At 37.8% G+C, this 23,311-nt stretch overlaps 1 protein-coding gene across 5 annotated transcripts in view; it reads right to left on the bottom strand.

Moving 5' to 3' along the window:
* The window catches only part of Klhl15 (kelch like family member 15), a 44,865-nt gene that overhangs the window by 5,594 nt on the left and 15,960 nt on the right, over positions 1-23,311 (bottom strand). For all 5 annotated transcript variants that reach the window (XM_052732648.1, XM_052732623.1, XM_052732638.1 and 2 more), the window contains one exon: positions 19,975-20,686. In XM_052732648.1, coding sequence (XP_052588608.1) covers positions 19,975-20,679 — 705 coding nt within the window. In that variant the 5' untranslated portion in view covers positions 20,680-20,686. The remainder of the gene's footprint in view (positions 1-19,974; positions 20,687-23,311) is intronic.

Genomic DNA, 23,311 nt, shown 5'->3' with positions numbered 1-23,311 from the left:
TAATCACGTACATATGCTCCCAAGCCTTTAAAAGATAACAATCTCTTTTTAAGGTATAATTTTTAAACAGAACAGCATTTATGAAAAAGTCTCTCATAAGACAGTATTATATTAGGCCCTAGACTACAAGTGGGGATCAGGTAAAACAAAACAAAACAAAAAAAAAAAAACAAAAAAAAAAAACAGGGCTTCATAGTAGAAAAGACCACATCTGCAGTTTTCTTTCTCTTTCTTTCTCTCTCTCTCTCTCTCTCTCTCTCTCTCCTCTCTCTCTCTCTCTCTCTCTCTCTCTCTCTCTTTCTTTCTTTCTTTTTCTTTCTTTTTTTCAGTTTTTTCAAGACTGGGTTTCTCCATGTAGTTTTGGTGCCTGTCCTGGATCTCGCTCTGTAGACCAGGCTGGCCTGGAACTCACAGAGATCCGCCTGGCTCTGCCTCCCAAGTGCTGGGACTAAAGGTGTGTGCCACCACTGCCCAGCTGCAGTTTTCTTAGCCAATGATAATACATACCATAAAACAAGTTCAAGTGAATCATTTGGAGAGTTATGGTAGTGAGTTAGTGAAAACTTTACATACATACACAATTCCCAGTAGGTTTTTGACACAGACTTAGTATGACATCAACAACTCCTGTAAGTAACAATTCAGCAGGCAATAGGTCAACTTTTCCTTTCCGTTTTTGAAAGTACAACTACCTTAAGATGACTACTATGAAGATCTTAGGAAGCACTTTTAAGTGCTATACTAAGCACTATTGGGAGATAGAAAGGTAAGTGTAAGAAGTGGCATATTTCCTCAAAGAATTTAGGATATATTTAGAAAAATGAAAGCATACATAAATGGGCCAAGAGAATCAGTTGACAGGTATAAAGTAGTATAGCACATCTCTGTATAGTAGCACTTTAGATATAGGTGTAAGAACATATCAAACCAACCTAAAATACCCAAGAAATACTTCGTAAAAGAGGATGCTGGAAATCAGCAGGGAAAAATTCTGTTTTTAATGACAAGGATGCAGTAAGAGGATCTTATTAAATCTGGACAGGAGAACTAAAACAGTATGGAGAGAGAAAATCTCTAAGATGAGGGCTAGAGATGTAGCTAAGTAGTAGAGTACTTGCCTACTTTGTGGCAAGGCCCTGGGGACCTTCTACAACACTGGAAACAATTCTACAGATGACTGTGACTAATTTGACACTGAACAGAGTAGAAAAGTGAGAACTTTAATGTGATTTGTGGGTTTAAACTTGAGGCATCACATGAGTAGTGGATTATCAATATGAGAAAAGCAGCTAGGCTTTGGGAGAGGTACTTAACTCCCTGGTGGGAAAATTGCTGGCAGGGTGCTGAAGGAGGAAACTTCTAGGAGCCTGTTGGAAATCTGAAATGATAGCTCAAGAAAAAGTCAAAAGCAGGTATATGAGCTTTCTCTCCTCCCTTCTTAGGTTTCTTTCATTAATCTACCCTGTCATTAATTCTCCCAGATAAGTCCCAAAAGATACCAGATATAATAAGCTATCAAAGTTAAATGTTTTCTTAACTGTATTCAATAGAACTGACTGCTTTTGTAATTCCAGGCATTTCATTTATGCAAATAAGACCATCATTTTAATATGGAGGTTCTCTCCCTGGACTTCACTAGACTAGCAAAGGCAGAACATCTTGTCTAACCCAGAAGATGGAAACACTAGCTGTGTTGGGCACTTCACCTGTGGAGATCTTGGAATAATCTTTAAAATTATTCCACCTGTGAAGAGAACAGTAACAACCCCTGATTTCCAGCTAAGAAAATTGAAGCTTAGGATATTAAGTAACATTCTCACTCAAGTTATTTACAGAACTAAAACTGGTAGATCCAGAATCTGAAGACAATTTTACTCGAAAGTCATGTAGTTTCCAGTATGTTGGGAATACAGCTTCCATTCTGCTTTAGAAAAATCTTTAAGTAATATGTTCATTAATAAAAAAAAAAAAACCTAGCTAGCCAGACAGTGGTGGTGAACCCCTTTAATCCTAGCACTCAGGAGGCAGAGGCAGGTGGATCTCTGTTTGAGTTTGAGGCCAGCCTGGTCTACAGAGTGAATTCCACAACAGCCAAAGCTACACAAAGAAACCCTGTCTCAAGAAACCAGAAAGAGAAAAACCCTAGCAAGAGATTGGACCTAATGATTCTTCTCAAAGAAAAGAAACTATAACTGTCCTTAACAAAAACTATCAGTCATGCTTGGTGGGTTGGTGCATGCTTGTAATTTTACTTGGGAGGAAGAGACAGGGGGATCAGAACTGTAAGACCATCTTTGACTACATAGCAAATTTGAAGCCAGCCTGGGCTGCATGAAAGTCTGTCTCAAAAATAAAAAAATCAGTTACTGGGATGACAATGATTACATATTCAGCTCAATTCTTTCTAGTAAAACAAGTGTAGAAGAATTCAGGAAATAAAAACTGTAAACAAATGATTGCAATAAAGAAGAATATGAAAAAAGATTCAATCCTTTACTATTGTAGTTCACATATTTAAAAAGCTTCAATCTCCACTGGGCATGGTGGTGCATGCCTTTAATCCCAGCACTCGGGAGGCAGAGGCAGAGGCAGGCGGATCTCTGTGAGTTCAAGGCCAGCCTGGTCTATAGTGTGAGTTCCAGGACAGCCAGGACAGTTACACAGAGAAACCCTATCTCGAAAAACAAACAAACAAACAAAAAGCTTCAATCTCTTGTGAGAAATAATGGGATAGTGGCTTAGCAACTAAAGATAGCATCATTGATTATATTTGTTAACATGGAAAGGTGCTCATAGAATATTCAGTTATTTAATTTTATTTTATTATTTTTGTTTGTTTGTTTTTCAAGACAGGGTTTCCCTGTGTAGCATTGGCTATCCTGGAACTCACTCTGTAGACCAGGCTGGCCTTGAACTCAGAGATCCACCTGACTCTGCCTCCTGACTGCTGGGATCAGTCAGTTATTTTATTGGTACTGATCATTGAACTCAGGTCTTGAATGCCAGGCAAGCATCCTACCAACTGAGCTATATCCCAGACCTTCACAGTATGTTCTGTTCACTGTCTGAAGAACAACAGTACCCTGGCACTATACCAATTAAATACATTTTTATATAAGCTTACTTATGTTACTATTAATTCTCTCTGGAATTTCACAAATATTTTTGGTTCTTTTTTATCATGTATCATATTTATAAATAAAAAAGGAGTTATTTCCATTTTAAAAATGGGTGTCAACGGTAAGAGCACTTGCCTAGCACATGTAAGCCCTGGGTTTGATTCCCAGGACCCTGAAAAAAGAAGTTGCAACGATCAAAACTGTACTTCAACCAGGCATGGGGGCACATGCCTGGAATCCAGTCCACAGTAGGCCAAGTGGAAGGCAGCCTGGATTACCTAGTGAAATTTTGTTTTGGTTTGTTTTGGGGGGCAGACATAGCAGTTGAAAATTTCATAAATAAAAATGAGTTTTTCTACTTTCTTTCTCTATTTACTTTTTCTATGAATTGCCTAACAGTATGCTTTATTTTTTATCACTTTCTTTTTGATCTGTTGGAATTAAAAGTCCATACTCTGTAAGTACAGACTAACAAGCATTAATGTAAGATTAACAAGAATTAATCATGGTGGTGCAAGCTATAATCCTACCAGTCAAAAAGATCAGGAGGTTAAGGTTATCTTCAGCTACATAGGAAAATGGATACCAGCCTAAGCTACATGAAACCCTATCCTGAAAGAGAGAAAGAAAGAAAAAAGGAGGGAAAGAGGAAGGGGAGAGAGAAAAAAACCAAACTACATTAACAGGGGCCACAAACCTCAAATTACATATTTGAGTGTCTAACACAACCAGTGGTCTGGGTGCCACACAAATTCCCAAATCATAGAATTCTGTCCAGCATAGTATTTAAACATCTTGTCAGGCAACCCAGTATGGAGATTAAGAATTCAATTTAGAAAATTTCTGATTTGGGAACACATTAGCTGTACAAACTTGGACCTTTTTTGTTTTTAATGTGCATCAGTGTTTTGCCTGTATGTATGAGGGTGTCGGATCCCCTGGAACTGAAGTTACAGACAGTTGTGAACTGCCATATAAGTGCTGAGAATTGAACCTGGGTCCTCTGGAAGAGCAGCCAGTGCTCTTAATCACTGAGCCATCTCTCCAGGCCCAACCTTGGACCTTGTTTCCTCATCTGTTATTATTGGGGTAACTTCTTAACTCTGTGGCAGGAGATGACTGAGATAGCTCATGAGCAAAGGATTTAGTTTGGTGTGTGTCATGTGCCCATGTATAGAAGTCATCAGCTGTTACATTAAAAGTTAGTCTGTAGAGTAAGGCAGAAATGAGAGGAACCTATTTTGGACCTAACCCTCTAGTAGAAACATGATTGGTGATATCCTAATAGAATAGTACTTTACAGAAAGCAGCCTTTGAGAAAGGAGAAAGCTTCACATCCTAGACAGGCAGCCTTCAAGTTTTTCAAAAGAAAATCAGAAACTTTGCAAGGAAGCTTAGGAAGGCTTGGAGGTTCTCTGAAGTCTAATGCTAACTCCTTAAATTGCAAAACACTGAGGAGAGAAAAAAAAAGTAACCTGGTATGGCACACAGAGTTATCTGGAATTCAGATGTTAAAAAACAAGCTCATAAAGCAAGTATTATGAAGTGTGGAATGAAACTGTAAGAATGCAGTAAAAGCCGGGCGGTGGTGGCGCACGCCTTTAATCCCAGCACTCAGGAGGCAGAGCCAGGTGGATCTCTGTGAGTTCGAGGCCAGCCTGGTCTATAGAGCAAGAACCAGGACAGGCACCAAAACTACACAGAGAAACCCTGTCTCGAAAAAAAAAAAAAAAAAAAAAGAGTAAAATGCTGAAACCTTACAAAGTACCAGATATTAAACAAAAAGCAGCTTAGAGGTTAAAGTAAAAAGTAAAAGAAAAAGTGAAATCTGCCCATGAACTACTTAATGTATTAACAACAAAGAGGAAAAGCCTCAGGTGGCACAAGCCTTTAATCCAAGCACGTGGGAGGCAGAGTTAGATGGATCTCTGTGAGATACAGATATACATAACAAGTTCCAGGCCAACCAGAGACCCTATCTCAAAGAAAAAAAATTAGTTGCATGAACTATGGTGTATACCATTATTTTTAATGGTTGTATATGGCATATGAAATGAACCCAAAATGTACTGACAGAAGTCCAAAATGTTAAAAGAGGAAAACCAAAGAACAGTACATATATTCTCAAAGAATAAAAATCAGCTGTTTTATAGTTGGAAGCACATATGGGAGGGGGTCTGCATATGTGTTCAACACACAACTACCACAGAGTTCCTGGGATCTACCCCATTTTGATTCTTATATGGGTCAGAATAAGCATTGTTACAGGGTCAGCCTTTTTTTGTAATCAGTTAAAAAAAAAAAAGGACCTATTTGCCCCAAACCAAGACAACTGGATCTCTGGAGTCAACAAGCCCTCTGCCACTGGAGGCCGTTCAGTTGTGAGTACCAGCAGCAACAGTAGATAAGGATTCTAGTGTCTCAGAAGGCTAGGCTAGATGACCTGACATCCCTTCCACATTCTAACCCTGGCTCTTACAGATTTCATCGAAGTGGCCCAGCTTACCTGCTTTGGGAATCATTTTCCAATCTTTCATTTTATACCCAATCTTCTAGTTTCTTTGTCCTCTTCCCCATTCACTCTATTGTGCTCCTTTGAAATCTGGGTTCTAAAGAGCTTACAAGATTCACTTCAATTCTATGTTCAAGTCCAATCAGACTGTTCTACCTCTAAGCCTCCAATAATGGAATTCGTGCCTTTTGAAACAGCTAATTCAAAGATCTTCCAACCAAAGATATTTAGTTCCAATTTCTTTCGGCTAAGGCAAGTTCTAGATCTGCTTTGCTCTTTTCCCGAAGCTTCTTAACTGCTGTGCTTTTTCCAAAATTACTCAGTATCAACAAGCACAACCAATTTCTTCTTTCATTGTGGCGGTAGAACTAATACTTCTACTAAATCTTGGCCCAAGTCATTTTATACACATACATACATTCTACTTTGAAAAACACATAGCAGTGAAGCCACATGAAAGAAATCCTTGAAAGTGTATTCATGAAGAGAGCTACCCCAAAAACAAAGGGGACTCATCTTTTCATAAGAAAGGCATTTCTCGCATCATTCATTCCTCATGTAACAGCTTAGCCATCTGTATATCAGGTGTTCTCAAAAGATAAATATAGAAAGAATGATAGAAAGAATCTATCTATCTCCCGATAGAAAGAATCTTTCATGTTTTGAATTACTTTGCTTCTCCTTTCATAAACATAAAAGCTGTCTTGTTTTAACACTTGGAAAGATTATCACTTTTCCTACTTTCATACATTAAGAATTGTATTATAAAAGTGGATTTTGTTTTAAAATAAAATCCTAGGACATACATCTCTTAAAAACAGTGGTCTGAATTCTTAGTTGGCCATTTCCTCCTCAAAACTTTTCAGTTTAATTTAATTGTGTGTACACATACATGCATACAGTTAGGGAAAAAAGAAATATGACATAGGATTCATTCTAACTGTGGCTCCTTAAAGATGTTAAAACAGCCAGCTAATAGAATCACTAGTTTAACGTACCTCCAAAACCAGAACAAAATTGTTTCTCAAAATATTATGTAATCAATTCATTTATTAAATAAGCAAAATTTTTTGGTTTTTTGAGACAGGGTTTCACTGTATAGCCTTGGCTGCCCTGGAACTGACTACAGACCAGGCTGGTCTCGAACTCAGAGATCTGCTTGCCTTTGCCTCCCAAGTGCTGGTATTAAAGGTGCGTACCACCACCATCAAACTTAAATAAGCAAATTTTTCTTTTGTTTTGTTTTGTTTTTCGAGACAGGGTTTCTCTGTGTAGCTTTGCGCCGTTCCTGGATCTCGCTCTGTAGACCAGGCTGGCCTCGAACTCACAAAGATCCGCCTGTCTCTGCCTCCCGAGTGCTGGGATTAAAGGCGTGCGCCACCACCGCCCGGCATTAAATATGCAAATTTTAAAGGTAAGTTTTTATATTACCTGTAATTTTGAAAAGTAAAATGAAAATGTAATATTAACAGGCATTTTCCTACAATTTACTAGGTTTAACTCAAAATCTATAATTTTAAAATAATTTTAGTTGATACTCAAGTATCAACTAAACTGGCTACAGTCTAAAAATTAGATTTTTAAGCAACAAATCTAAGATGCTATAAGCTGTTTCACTTTTTGAATAGTCCTAGTGATCAAACTCAAAGCCACACGTGCTAGGCAAGTTCCCTTCTACTAAACTATATCCCCAGCCATGAAATAATTTTTTAATGTCTAATATATTTCCACGAAACCAAAGAAAATCTTCTGTATTAATATTTCCTTCAGTGTCAGATTCTGAACCACATTCCTTTAGCTATTTTCTTCCTTATAAGAAACATTATCTACATGAACAGATACTTCTGACTCTCCCTACATCCAAAAATGCTAACTTAAAATCTCAGAACGTGGGTGCAAAAAGTATCATGTGCAAGCTTGAATCTTGATTTTAAGTTTCATCCCTACTTCTCTGCCATGATCTAATCTTCTCAAGAAAAAAAATCTAAAAACAAAGTACTACCATGGGGCTTGTGCTAAAACAAATCTGATCTTTTAGAAACCACAACTGCATTTCATTTAATTTTGGGTTTTTGGTGGTGGCAGTGGTTGGCGATATGACACGTCATACTATGTAATCTTGGCTGGCCTGGGACTCAACTATGTAGCTTGGGCTGCTCTTCAATTGGTGAAAAATCCTCCTACCTCAGCTTCCCAGGTGCTAGGAAGTGGCACCACATGAGGCTCATTTGATAAAAGTTTTGATTGTCAGTAAAATGTGGGGCTTTTACCTGTTGTATTTGACAACTACCATGTCAAAGTCTTTATGGAATCATGCTCGAGGGGATAAGGGTGTGGTTCAGTGGTAAAGTCTTAGCCTAGTATTCATAAGGCTCTGAGCTTCACCCTCAGAAGCAGAAAATATTCATGATCAGAAATAAAGCATATACTGATTTATGTGAAATAAAAAGCAAGATGCAAAAATGCCTTTTATTTAATCCCTTTGTCCTAAAAAAATAATGTGATGAAAAGTAACTGACTAGGTTCAAATCCTTTTGGCAGTAATATTGTGTTTACTCAGCTCTTGGTATCAGAGGGGGATTGGTTCCAGGATTTTATGCTGATGCTCCAATCTCTTATTTAAAATGGTACAGGGTTAACATTTAGTGGGCACACATGTTCCAGCATGCTTTAAACCATCTCTAGATTACTCATAAAAAATTAGAAGTAAATGTGCTTAGAAAGTTTAATTTCCTTGCAATTTTAGTATGACAGAGCACTGACAGAACGGTGCATAAAGGTAGGAAATTATTTTAAAAAATAGTTCTTAATATTTGAATAACTGTTAGACTATTAAAGATAAAATGATCTGAAAGTTTAAAAGGTTAATAGTTTTAACTGTAATTATACTAATATTTAAATAGCACAAGTTTTAGAATTCACAATTTATGATGGATCTTTTCCTATTTACAGAAATATACTCTACTATATAAATATTTTATTTATAAATATAGTAAAGCAAGCAAGCCAAATAAAAGGTCTAAGTCTAAAACTAACTTCTCAATAAGTCATGGAGTAGTCTTTCTTTAGGGAAATGTGTAATAAGTTGAAAAATTAAGACTTCAAGCCAGGGGGTGGTGGTGCATACCTTTAAACCCAGAACTCAGGAGACAGAGGCAAATGAACCTGAGTTCGAGGCCAGCCTGGTCTACAGAGTGAGTTCCAGAATGGCCAGGGTTACACAGAGAAACCCTCTCTTGAAAAACCAATAATAATAATATTATTGAATAATATTGAATAATAATATTAACTAATATTATTATTATTATTCAAGGCCTAAAATCTAAACAGTCCCCTTGCTCCTTCTTTCTCCTAACCTTTTCTCCAGTCATTTTGACATTTGATGGTTTTGGTTTTGGTTTTTGGATTTTTTTCCAAGACAGAGTTTCTCTGTGTAACAACCCACAAAGATCTGCCGCCTCTGCTTCCTAAGTGCTGGGATTAAAGGTGTGTTCCACCACTGTCCTGCTGACATTCAGTCTTTTTTCTTTCAAAGCAATGGAGATGAATCCTTACAGAGCAAGCTCTTTATACCTCCAGCTCCCTTCAATCCTTTTAATTTTGTTTTTCTATCATCTCTCCCAACTTATTAAAAAGGGTTACTTCTCTTACAGATCAACAAAAAGGCCCCAATTACCTTGATTTTGTTTCATCTTTCTTATTGAAAAGGGGAACATTGAATTTTCTTTTTTCTTTGAAAACATGTTCTTACCATGTTATCCTGGCTGGCCTAGCACCCACAGAGACCTGCCTGCCTCTGCCTCCTGAGTGCTAGGATTAAAGGTGTGCACCATTATGCCTGGCCCAAGATTGAACTTTTAAATTCCTGTTTTCAATAGGTTCCTGTCTACTAACTACCCCCTAACATACTGCCTTTCTCAGGGCTCTAACAGCAGTCAACATCCAGGCTTCTGACATTCTTGAAGAAACTATGAGCCTGAACTGATTCCAAGTCAGAGGTAGGGAAAAAGCACTGTGTATACACAGCAGACTTCAAGACCTAAAAAAAAATACTGTGGCTCATTTTTTTAGAAAAACCCCTGCATATATGTTAATCTATGGGGCCTGGGAGGAAGGATTAGCAAAAAGGACACTGAAGTAACTGAGAGCATGTTTAACACTGGCCTAGTTCCCAAAAGAAAACCCACCATTTTGGTTTTCACTTCAAGCACCAAATGAGCTAACTGTTCATTTACGTAATTTAAAGGGCTAGCTGCATAAATACTATTTTATATCTGAAGAGGATTTTAAACTTTTTCAAGCACAACTCAAGCTTATCGGAAAATCTGGTCAAATGTCTAATTTTCTTTCTTTAAAAATATTTTTGGCCAGGCAGTGGTGGATCGTGCCTTTAATCCCAGCACTGGGAGGCAGAGGCAGGCAGATCTCTGTGAGTTCAAGGCCAGCCCGGTCTACAGAGTGAGTTCCAGGACAGCTAGGACTGTTACACAGAGAAACCCTGTCTTGAAAAATCAAGAAAAAATTTTTAAAAAAATTTTACAGGGCTGGGTAGATGGCTCAATGGGTAAGAACACTTGCTATGAAAGCAGGGGGACCTGAATTCAGATCCTCAGCACCCATGTAAAAGCTCAGCATAGCAAGAATTGGGGGTCTGAGAAAAGCAGATTCCAGAGTTCAAGGGCCAGCCAGCCTCGCTAAAATGGCAAGCTTTAGGTTTATTGAGAGACTGTCTCAAAAACTCAGGTGGAAAGTGACAGGGGAAGACTTCCAACACCCTCCTCTAGCCGCTAGGTGCATGTAAACAGGCACCCTACATACATACACAAATACACACGTGCACATCCAATATACATACACACCCCAAGTATTATTGTCAAATACAGCACTGTTTCTCATATACTTCTAAAATTGTGAGGGTTACAGGTAAATTTCCACTTATTCCAGCTCTAATTGAAGTCATTAGATATAAACAAATCTTTTCAAGAAGTTTTGACTAAACAGTGCTAAAATTACACATAACAGTTGACTGCTGGATTTAAGTTTTTCTTCAAGCAAGTACCAGATCAGTCAGCATGTTCCAAAAACATACATGAAGGGATTCCAGAGATCCATAATAACAGCATCTACACTTATCACATGGGCTATACTTCAACTAATGAGAATATCATACCACAAGCATGAGATTAAGAACAGTAACTGTGATAACAGTCCAACTGTGAGTGCTGACGGAAAAGCTGTGTTGGGGATTAGTGTTTGGTGAAGAACACTGAGAGCTACTGTATTCTAAGGCACACTTTAGATACTCAAACCTTTACCCTTGAATTCTACCAGTTTCTAGGTGACTTCAGGATGCTTCAGGCTTGTTTTAAAATGTAGCTTTGATTTTTTGGTGTGTATGCTTATGTGCATGTGGTGGCCAGAGGTCAATTTTGGATGTCATTCTTCTGGTTTTGTTCACCTGTCTTCCAGACAGGATTCCTCGCTGGCCTGAAATTGGTAGATTAGGCTAGACTGGCCACCAGGATTCTGCCTCCTCTGTGCTGAGGTTATAAATGTGCCACATCATGCAGACTTTTTCTTCCTGCATGGGTTTTGGGGATCACACTTGGGTCCTCACGCTTGCATAGCAAGCACTTTCCAATTGAGTTATTTCCCCAGACACCAAAATGTAGGGGTTTTTTGGGGGGCGGGGGAATGTTGTTTGTTTTGGTTTTTAGTTGTTGTTTTGAGACAGGGTTTCTCTGTGTATCCCTGGCTGTCCTGGAACTCACTCTATACACCAGGCTCAAAGATCCATCTGAGTGAATCTCTAGTGAGCCTCCCTAGTGCTGGGATTAAAGGAATGTGCCACCACTGCAGGCTGATTTTTTGTTTGTTTGGGGATTGTTGCTGTTGTTTTTGAGATAGGGTCTTACTTTGTAGCTCCAGCTGTCCTGAAACTATATAGACCAAGTTGGCCTCAAACTCAGGGATCTGCCTGCCTCTGCCTGAGTGCTGGGATTAAAGGTATGTGCCACCACAACCAGCTCAATTTGTATTTTTAAAACCATGAACTCTAGGTGAACATTATAACACAGGCATGTAATCCAATTATTCAGGAAGCTAAGGCAAGAGGACTGCCACAAGTTAAGCTATCCTGGGCTAGATGAGATCCTGTCTTAAAATATCAAAGTGTTAGAAAGCTTTTTTAAAGCATTATTTTCACTGACTCTTGAATTAATTTTCACTAATAAAGACATATTTTATGCTATAAAAATTGTCAAAGTAGCAAATATTCTATTACATGTATATGGGTACGTGCATGCTATTGTGTATGGATTAAGGTCAGAGGACAACATTCTCCTTCCACCATGTAGGACCCAGGGATTGAACTCAGGTCATCTGGATTGGCAGCAAGCACCTTTACCCACTGAACCATCTTGCCAGCCCAAAGAAGTAAATAGCCTTAAAATAAATATTTATTATATATTACTAAGTCCAAATATTCTAAATTCTGGACACAACAGATACACATTATGGTCTTTTCTCCTTGCAACATTAGCTTTGCGCTTCAAAAAACTGTAGGGACTCATCATATAGCCCAGTGGTAGAATACATGCCCTTGGGTATTCTAACCAGAAAAAATTTTAATTTTTATATCAATCCAATTTTGAGGTAAAACAGTGAATTATGCTTAACCAATAAGGGAAAAAAAGCATACTATGGAGTCTGAATATCATGAGGTAGTTCATAAAATGTGTCTGGAATAAGCATGATGGGTTTACTTAAAGCAGAATACATCTATATAGTCTGCTTCTTTAATAAATAGGCAATCAAATAAACCATAAAACCCTAAATACAGAGCTGAACTAATCTGTTTTTCTATCCTCATAGGACTTAATAATTTTGAAGTTAATTCATATTAATACAATATCGAGAGGGTCAGCAGCATGCTGAGTCTTACCTTATGTATATTTATGATTTATGAAGATGTTCCAGGTTCAAAAATGTTAAAATAATAGCCAAGTGAAAAAAATTTGCCTAGCATGTGTGAGGCCCTTGCTCACCCCCTAGCACCACCAAAATAAAAAATGTTATGATGCCAGTAAACTATGCTTTATTATTTATTTTCTGGGTTTTTTTTGGTTTTTTGGTTTTTTTTTTTTGGGGGGGGGGGACAAGATACTACACTGTAGCGGAGTCTGGCCTCAAACTCAGGACAATCCTCCTACCTCAGCCTTCCAAGTACCATAATTACGGGAGTGAGCCACCATTCCTGCTATGTCACTATATGAAAGAAATCAACAAGTATGTTCTAATCAATAATTAAACAATCTTGTTACAAATAAGGTCTTTTGTGTAAAATATAAATTTGCCAAATAATGCATTTACTGAATATTATATCTATTTATGTATGTGTGGTCATGTGCATCCATGGTATATGTGAAGGTCAAAGGACAACCTTGGAAGTCAGTTCTCTACTTCCACCAATTAGGTCAGAGGGATGAGACTCGGGTTGTCAGGTTGGTGGCAAGTACCTTTACCTGCTCAGCCATCTGACAGGCCCATATCGTTTCTTATTTCTTAAGGCAGACAGTAGTGGCACACGCCTTTAATCTCAGCACTTGGGAGGCAAAGGCAGGCATACCTGTGTGAGTTTGAGGTCAGCCTAGTCTACAGAGCAAGTCCCAGGACAGCCAGGGCTGTTACACAGAGAAACCCTGTCAAAACAAAACAAACAAACAAAAAAAAAACCCAAAAGAACAAAAAAACCCAAACCAAAACAACAACAACAAAAAAAACAAAAACCACAAGACTAGTCAGGTACAGTGGCTCACAACTGTAGTGGTAGCACTCAGGAAGCTAAGGTGGGAGAATTGTCTCAAATTCAAATCTAGTCTAGGTTATATAGTGAGTTCCAGACAAGCCTGGGTTACCAATGAGACCCTGTCACAAAACAAAAATAAAACAAAGAGCATAGTTTAAATGATTTAACTCTTTACTGAAATTCATTGTGATAACAGGCCTTATCTTTGTTAACAGATGCAAAGGCCATCAAGGCTAGTAAAAATACAAGCCAATACCTGCTTAAGAAAAAATTAAAATTATAGCTTAGTTTCAAAACTATGAATCTTCCATAGACAAAAACAAACCATAGTTTAAACAAATATGTTTCAAAAAGACAAGATTTTACTTGGAATGTAGTTCAGTGGTGGAGTGTTTCCTTAAAATAAGCAAAGACCTGGGTTCAACCCCACCCAGCATCACAAAAAATTAAATTAAAAAAAAAAACCTCTGAAATTGTCTGATTTGATTAGACACTAAAAACAAAAATGTGCTTTCATACCTTATATTCTTTCAGGGTTATGAATTTCTTAGGTTTTTGTTGCTGTTGTTCACGCCAGCACTTTAGAATTTCACAATTCTACTAACAACTTCTAAATGACCAAAGGTGAATCACAAGTACACAGCATGCACAATGTACCTCCAGGGGCTCCCATTAGTCTAGCAGCTTTAAGAACGGTCCTGACATGAGACACAGGCAGATCTGGATTCCAGTCTGCACAGTGCTACTTGTTCTGGAATAAGATTCATAACCTTTCTGAACCTGTTTTCTTACCTATAAAATGAGGATAACATTTGGACTCTAAACTATGTGGAAAGCACTTAGAGGACACAACCTAGCAAACACACATATGTATATGCACACACAAAACACGGTGTGTGTGTGTGTGTCACAGTGTTCTAATAAACAGTACAGATGCCTTCGAGGAACTCAGGAAATGTGGAAGCCTTGGCCTGTGGTGGCTTCAGAGCACTCAGTATAAATTGAGGCAGTGTGTTGAGCTGAGAGAAATTCAAGGGATTACAGGGAATGATAATGCATAGAATAAACCTAGTGATCCTAGTGATTTCAACACAGCTAGAGTGCCTTATTCAGATTCCTGAGATCAGATCCAGTGGAGCTCTTCTTCACCGAGAAACAGAGTATTTCTTTTCCTTCTAAGATGCCATCGCTCAGATCTGACAGCTACAGCTACAGGAAGAAGTTTCTTCCCAAAGCTTTGTATAGCTATGCGCTGATTTTCCTGAAGACAGAAAAAGGATCCTGACAAAAAGAGATGCTATCCTCGTTAACAGCTAATCATCAACCACACTATGAATCTTTAGGTCCGGGAGTTATTTAACACTAACTGTATATAACCATAACTGAAGGGTGAGAATTAAGGAGAGGGGGCTAAATATGTGAGAAAATCAGTTTACTAAATGCATATTCAGAGTTGCTAATGAAAACTCACTTCCTTAACTTTAAAGCAGTATTCTGCTATAAAAATATAATCCAAATGACAAATGCAAGCCAAAAGATGCAATTTTACATGCCTTACTATCCACATTTGAAAAAGCACAAAAGGTGAAATTTTCTTTTGTCATATTTAACTCAATATATCCAAAGTGCAATTTCAACATGTAATCAATCTCAAAACTATTTAAGTCTGGGGATGTAGTTCAGTAGTAGAGCATCTAGCTAGCATCCACTAAGGTCCTAGGTTTAATTCTTAGTTCCAAAGTAAATTTGATATAATAAACATCCTTTCTGTTGCCTTTAAAAAAGATTTATTTAGCCGGGCGGTGGTGGCACACGCCTTTAATCCCAGCACTCGGGAGGCAGAGGCCGGCGGATCTCTGTGAATTCGAGGCCAGCCTGGGCTACCAAGTGAGTTCCAGGAAAGGCGCAAAGCTACACAGAGAAACCCTGTCTCGAAAAACCAAAAAAAAAAAAAAAAAAAAAAAAAAAAAAAGATTTATTTATTTATTTGTTTGTTTGTTTGTTTGTTTATGTGTATGGGTATTTTGCCTGAATGAATATATATGTGTACCATGTGTATGCCTGGTATCATGGATCCCCTGGAACTGGAGTTACAGACAGTTGTGAGCACCATGTGGTGCTGGGAATTGAACCCAGGTCCTCCAGAAGAGCACCCAGTACTCCTAACTGCTGGGCCATTTCTCCAGCCCCACTTTTTGTTGTCTTAATCTTTGAACAATGGAGCTCACCGATTTGGGTAGTGCTGGAGATTGAATATAGTGCATGCTAAGCTTGTACTACAGACTGAAGTCTCAGGCTCGTTTTTTTATTAAGAAGAAATCTTTTAATTTTAACCCTTCATATAGTTTTTAACTCCCAATAAACTGAAGTATTCTACTTTTTCTTTAAAGGAGGAAAATTTTATTACTCTAAAAGAAACTTAACACAGAACAGAGTGGATAAAAGTTTTGGTTTTACTCACAGAAATGAGCTGCTTGGAGTCATAATACAAAAAGAATGGTGATTTCTAAGTCTAATCTAAGTAGCTAAATGGTTTTCCAAGTTTTTCCTCTGACATTACAATATTTTCCTGTAATTGTTCATGAAAAAACATGATGCTAAAATGTAGATGTGTTAATAGGAAACAATGAGTATAAAGAAACTAAATTAACAACACAAGGAAATAATCAGATACATCTAGAATACATCTAGAATGTGAAACACATTGAGACAATGAATGGGCAGTCTAGTTTTTCTCAAAAAAAAAATAAAAAAGAAATGTGGAGGCTGCTGCAGATTAAGAAAGCTTAGATATGCACGATGGCCAAAAAGCAATGCAGAAACACTGGATCTAGTGGATTTGGAAGCAACTGCCAAATTAGCAATTTGATGGTGGGTTCTAGTGTTACTACTCCTAAGGTAAAAATAGTATTGTATTTTAGTAAGAAAAATCCTTATTCACAGGAGAAATACAGTTAAGTATTTAAGAGTGAGGTATTGTGATGTTTACAACTTATTTTCAAAGGCTAGAAAACAAATGTGGCAAATGTAACAGTTCTTGAATCTAGGCAACTGTTATATACTATACAAGTGTTCATTACACTATTCATTCAACTTTTCATGTGTTTGAACATCCTTATAACAAATGAGGAAAGGGGGAGGCAATTCAAAATTAAAACAAAGACAACCAAATGTACTGTGCAAACCTTGATTAAATTTTAGTTCATGAAAAGCAACCAAAAAAGACACCTTTGAAAATGGCCTAGATATTACATGATGCTAAAGAAATATTGTTAATTCTCTTGGGTACAACAATAGTATTTTGGTTGTGTAGGATGATATTCTTAATCTTGGGAAATGATAGATGAAGCAGTTATGGATGAATGGTCACAACATCTACAACATTCTTTTATTTTTTTGAAACAGGGTTTCCCTGTGTAGCCCTGGTAGGCTGGCCTCGAACTCAAGAGACCTGTTTGCCTCTGCGTCCCACGTGTTGTGATTAAAGGCATGCGCTACCACTGTCTGGCTCTACAACATTCTTTGAATCAGTTCAGGGAGGGAAAAAAAAAAACCCACATACTAAAAACTATACAATCTCGCCGGGCGGTGGTGGCGCACGCCTTTAACCCCAGCACTCGGGAGGCAGAGCCAGGCGGATCTCTGTGAGTTCGAGGCCAGCCTGGGCTACCAAGTGAGTTCCAGCAAAAGGCGCAAAGCTACACAGAGAAACCCTGTCTCGAAACACCAAAAAAAAAAAAAAAAAAAAAAAACCAAAAAAAAAAAACCCCAACAACTATACAATCTCTACCTATCTAGCAAATATGTTAACAATTATTATCTTCATGATATGTTTGTTTTGAAGTGATCATTATTTTTTCAGCTTTTTTTGTATGTTTAAGTAAATTTACAACTGAAAATTTAAAACACATAAAAGCTAAAATAAGGCCATATTAACATTCCCTGCCAGATGTGGCATGTGCATATGATCCCTGCACTTAAGAAGGCTGTGGCAGGAAGATTATCCTGAGTGTGAGGCCAGCCTGGGCTCTATAACATGTTTAAGTCCAGCCTGGGATAGAATAAAAGCCTTATTTGAAGAAAAAAATAAATTTTTATAAATTTCAGCAAATGGGATAAAAACCACAAATCAAAAATAGTTATACTCCCTTGCCCCTGGAGACTCTCTTACTAAAAAAGGACCAGCATGGATTTAGCTTTACACTTTTATGCCCACTCTAGGACCAGAGACCAGGCATAATGTTTTTAAAAAATGGCCTTGTTTGGGACTTGCAATGTTCTGAATACAAGAAAGATATATTGATACTATTTTCAAGGAGCTTGAAATATAAAACATATGTCTAAATTCTTTGTTTTGAGACAGAGTCTCTCTCCATCTGGTCTCTGCCTAAGTGCTGGGATCAAAGGTATATGCCACCATGCCAAGCCACATCTAAATATGTATTTGCCAACCAAATTCCCCACATTATTTTGGTTTCTGAAGTTGCATTTCTAGAGATAAGGCCTCTAATATGCATAATTCAAGTGCATCTCAACATTTTAAAAGCCACAGATTGCCTTGATAAATTTCAATCTCACACACTATTAAGGCAAGTTTACTAGTATTACTCAAGTAGAAGTGCAAGATTTTACATTACAAAAATGTTTCTCCTCAACTGGGTCATAAGTTTTCCTAAGAAAGTAACTGCAGAAAGAAGCCTTAATAACATTTGTATCCTGATAAAACCACACACTTAGTCAATGGTGATAACCACTGTTATGTCATAGGTGCAAAAGGAAATCAGCAAGTTCAACTGTTCAACAACTATCCAACAGCATTACCTCTTAGCCACTATAACAATTGCCTACCTTGAAAAATGATAATTGAAATGTAGACTAGCATAGCAGCTCAGCATTTACCAATCATTAACTGCTATCAGTTAACCATTATACTGTCCCACAAGAGATGAAATTTTATTTTCTATTTCACAAATACTTTCTACTTCAATCTTGGTTGAAACTGGGGGGAAGAGGGCTCTGTTTTAGCAATGAGAAAGCATCCTCATTTAATGTATAAAGACAAAACATGAATCCCAAGGGAAAGAGAGCAATAAAAACAATAGTAAAGATAGAAAAAAAATCAAAACATAAGCAGCAAATGGTTTACATAGTTGATGTGGGGCTGGTTCTTACTGAACAAAAACAAGTATATTCTTTAGTTTCAATTATTTCTGTCATATTAATACATTCTGAGAATAAAGATAAAATTCCATAAAATTCCCTTTTAAAGATAATGACATTTCATAGCAGTTCAGAAGGGGGAGAAAAAAGAAAAACATGCCAGGCTGCTGAGTGTTATTCAAAGGCACAAATTTGTTTATTTTTCAAATGGCATAAACAAACCTCCTTTTCAGAGATTATACTTCTTTTACACGATCTGTTAGCTAAAGCTGACTGTTTCAACATGAAGGCTGTCTGTCGATCAAGTTTTGTGTGCTTTCTAGAAAGAAAGAAGATGCAAGAGGTAAACAGAGCCCCAGAGGTAACCATGTGATTAGAAACCAATTAAGTTAAGCAATTACTGAAGCTGCTCTCTCTCCTTTGGGCAAGAATGGATCACAAGTGAGACTCTGATATAAAAATGAAGATGCTTGCAAAAAGGCAAAAGCTGTTTTAGAGAAAGTATTTTAAAATAGAACTATTTACATGGTAAAATGTACACAGGGATGCTTGATGAATGTACACAGAGGATTTATGGTTTACTAGTTTGGAAATGTCAAAATGTTTTTAGACATATACCTTGTTTTCATGGATAAATTTAGTTAGTATTCACAGTGAAATGGGGAACAGAAATAAACAACAGTATGGAAGACAATCACTCTGTGGCCTACTGGTCATCAAGAGCTATTGTATGTGCCCTTACTGCATTTTAAATAAGAAAATGCATTTAATGTATATGTACCATATAGAATTGTAAAAATCCTCAATGCTAATTCTAGCATGGATTACTTAAATTAACTTTTAAAAATAATCTAACCCAGTTCACATTAAGAAAAGCTAAAGCGGCTGGGTAGTGGTGGCACATGCCTTTAATCCTAGCACTCAAGAGGCAGAGGCAGGCAGATCTCTGTGAGTTCGAGGCCAGCCTGGTCTACAGAGCGAGATCCAGGACAGGCTCCAAAGCTACACAGAGAAACCCTGTCTCGAAAAACTAACCAAAAAAAAAAAAAAAAAAAAAAAAAGAAGAAGAAAGAAAGAAAAAGAAAAAAAAAGCTAAAGCAAATATGGCAAATATGTAATATTTGCATCACATTATAATCCAACCTTAAAAGTACTTTAAAAGTGGAACTATTCTACTACCTACCTGGTTTACCCTTCACTCACAAAATGTATTTTAAAAATATCTAAATGCATAATATATAACAAAGTCGGCTTCTTATATATAAAATATTCTTATAAACTCCTTTTTTGACTCCTGACCAACTCTGGGAATCTTATCTATGACAACATCTTTAACTAAATGAGGAATCCTGTCTACTGCTTTCAAATGCACCAACCTTCTCAAAAACGCTGGATGGAGTCATCAAACAAAACCTGATGTTCTGAATGATGGTATCTGTATGTCTCCATCGTCGTCTATCATGTCGCAGCCAAGACTGCACAGCCTCGTACAGCTCTATTTCTGGAAACCTGCTCAGATGATCATTATCCAGATAAGACATGAGCTTCTCAAAGCTCAAATAGGACAGGAAGTCAGGCCTGGACATGAGTGGCACAAAGTTGTCTAGCAGAAAGGCGTCCAGCTTCTCCCTGACTCCCTCGATGTTAACACCAAAATCATCTAAGAGTCTCATAATTTCTGCACAATTTTCTAAGCAGATTTTGGCTAAAAGAAAAGAACAGCAGAACTTCACCACTTCTATAAGCTGAACATACATAGCCGCCTGAAGGATTTCATGAACAGTATTCATACTCAGTTCTATAGTTCCATAATACATAAACTGAAGAACGTGGCTGAAACCGGTAGCTGTTAGACCTTTCAGGTGAATTTTGTCCTGATCTCGTTCCCTCATGTCTGCTGTGAACATAATTCTGAAGTAATCACTCTGGGTGGCCAAGAGTGCTTTATGGGCCTGGAACTGATGGTCTTCAATAACCAGAGTGACATCGAGAAGCAATCCCTCCTCATACAGTGCTCTGAACCCAGCAGAGACACTGGTGTCATGGATGGAGGAACAGAAACCTTCCACGTCCCCTGCCATGAATCACCTGTAAAAAAGTAATTAAAGAAAATGGTATTAATCATGACCATGCATTCAGAAGGTATTATTAAGAGCTATAACAGTTTCTATCACATCTTAGGTCTACTGGCAAAGTCTTAAAAGTGTACAAACCCTTAGAGAGAAGGCAACCTTCTATGAAAGTTTCCAAGCTAATGCTTTTGGCTTCCTACCTGGGGAAGAGAATCTACTAAAGGTGTACCTATCAAACAATGGTAACCTGTTAACTTACAAATAATACATACCCATCTGACTTACTTTACACAATCCATCAAATATATACATGTTCCAAAATTAGGAATACAGAAGATTTCATAAACAAATACCTAGTCAAAAAAAACACAGAAAATAAATTATACCCAAAAACCCCCCCAAACTTGAAAATTCCTAGAAATTCACCCAAAGAAAGTAATTGGATAAACATGCCAAGTTGTAGAGATAAAATTCTTCCTAGTATTATTTATAATAAACTATTATAAAGTATCTGGCACAGTAGCATGTATCTGCAGTTCCAGCTCCTCAAGAGGCTGAAAGAGAAACATCACTGGAATCCAGAGTTCCAGGCCAGCCTGGGCATGATGAAGGAGGGAGAAAAGGAAGAAGGGAGCAGGGTGGAAGAACAGAGGGAGGGGATAAACAAAGCTTTCGGAGAATTCAAAGTCAGCCTGAGTTACACAGCAAGCTCCAGACTCAGTCTTGGGCTACAAAGACAGCCCTTCCTTTTCCACAAAAAATACTCAAAAGCTTGACACTTGTGGGGCATGTGGCACATACCTATAATCCAACCATTCGGGAAGCAGAAGCAGGAAGATTGCGTAAGTTCCGGCCAGCCAGGGCTACCTAACTAGAAACTCTCTAAAATAAAAAACAAGTCTGACAACAGATATAAATATGGTTCAGTCTAACGGTAGATTACTGTAACAGATAGGAGTGGTGGTAGCAATCTGCCTATTCTGACAAAGGATGTTTATTAGATGTTACCACGATATACTGAGTCTATCTTCATAAATAAAATACATATGTATTTGTTCAGATGAGAAAAAGTCTGGGAGAACAGATAGTAAAATGATGAGCCTGGGTAGTAAGTTTTAAGAGACATTTCTTTTCTTTTATACTTACCTCATTAACCTCATTTTTTTTTTCCAGAGCTGAGGATCGAACCCAGGGCCTCGCGCTTTACCACTGAGCTAAATCCCCAACCCCTAACCTCATTTTTTAAAACAGATGAATGCTTTTATATTGAAAATATATAATTTTTAAAGGAAAGTAAACACATTTCCACATAGTTAAGAAATGAAGCCAGGCATGGTGGTGCATGTCTTTAATCCCAGCACTTGGGAAGCAGAGGCAGGAGTTTCTCTATGAGTTCGAGGCCAACCTGGTCTACAAAGTGAGTTCCCGGACAGCTAGGGTTGCTACTCAGAGGAAATCCTGTCTCAAGAAGAGAAGGGGAGGGGAGGGGAGGGGAGGGGAGGGGGAGGGGAGGGGAGGGGAGGGGAGGGGAGGCAAGAAAAGAGAAGAGAAATTAACACAGTACAATTAGAATTAGATATAGGAGGCAGGGCATGGAGGCATGTCTTTAATCCCAACACTCAAAAAGGTAGTTGCAGGTGGATCTGAGTTCAAGGCCAGCCATGCCTACATATCAAGTTCCAAGCTAGCCAGAGCTACAAAATGAGACCTTGTCTCAAAACACAACAAGGAAAAACCACCAAACTAGATCTATGGCTAGGGACATAGCTTAGAGGTAGAGTGAATATTTAGTATGCAGGCCCTGGGTTCAATTCTAAGCATTACAAAAATATTAATAAGAAAAGTAAACTAGGTGCAAATAAAGCAAAAAATAAAGTAATTTAGTCTATTCTGCTTATGAATTGAAGTAATTTTCTTCTTCTCATTAACATCCACCTCAGGACATCTTCTATCTTATTCTTTTCTTTGCATGCTCACATAGCTCCTAGCTTCCTCTCAATGATTTCTCCATTCCTGAATGCCCTCACAACTCCTTCCACTGTGCCCTGTGGACCCTTGCTTCATTATACACAAATTCCCTTAAATGTACATGTTGGTTCAAAGTTCCTTCGCCATCCTCACTTAAACTTCTTCCCTCAAATTCCCACCTTTCACCCATCTTATAAAAAAAAAAATACTCTTCCAAGGCATACAGACATTTCTAATCCTTAACTTTCTATCATCCTTTTCCTAAATAAAATTTAGGACTTTTGAGAAGATAAAAATCCATCCTCTGTTGTCTCTTGTTACATACCTCTTGATCAATCACTCTCCCACCTAACTGACACCTCACTGAATTACATGTACCCATTCAGCATTCACAAAAGACAACCCACACAAAAACTGAGTCATAGCTCCCAGTAACCCTCAACTCCTTCCTATATACTCTCCCTTATTCCACTGCAAATCCTTAAGATGTACCCTCATCCAGAACTAGTACACATCTGAAATCCAAACTATCAACTTCCTAATTAACATTGCTCCTTTTAAAGAAAGAAACCATACAGCCCAAGCCAGTCAAAGACTCAGGCCTCTTGCCTCCCAAGTACAGGATCATAAGCCTCTACCACCACAGTAGTGGTATTCTTCCTCTTTCTTGACT

The sequence above is a fragment of the Peromyscus californicus genome, unplaced genomic scaffold, assembly GCF_007827085.1.
Source record: "Peromyscus californicus insignis strain IS unplaced genomic scaffold, ASM782708v3 Scaffold_10__1_contigs__length_136768540, whole genome shotgun sequence".
In the NCBI taxonomy this organism is placed as follows: Eukaryota; Metazoa; Chordata; class Mammalia; order Rodentia; family Cricetidae; genus Peromyscus; species Peromyscus californicus.
The sequence above is the reverse complement of the archived record's forward strand: the minus strand, read 5'-3'. Positions and strand labels throughout refer to the sequence as shown.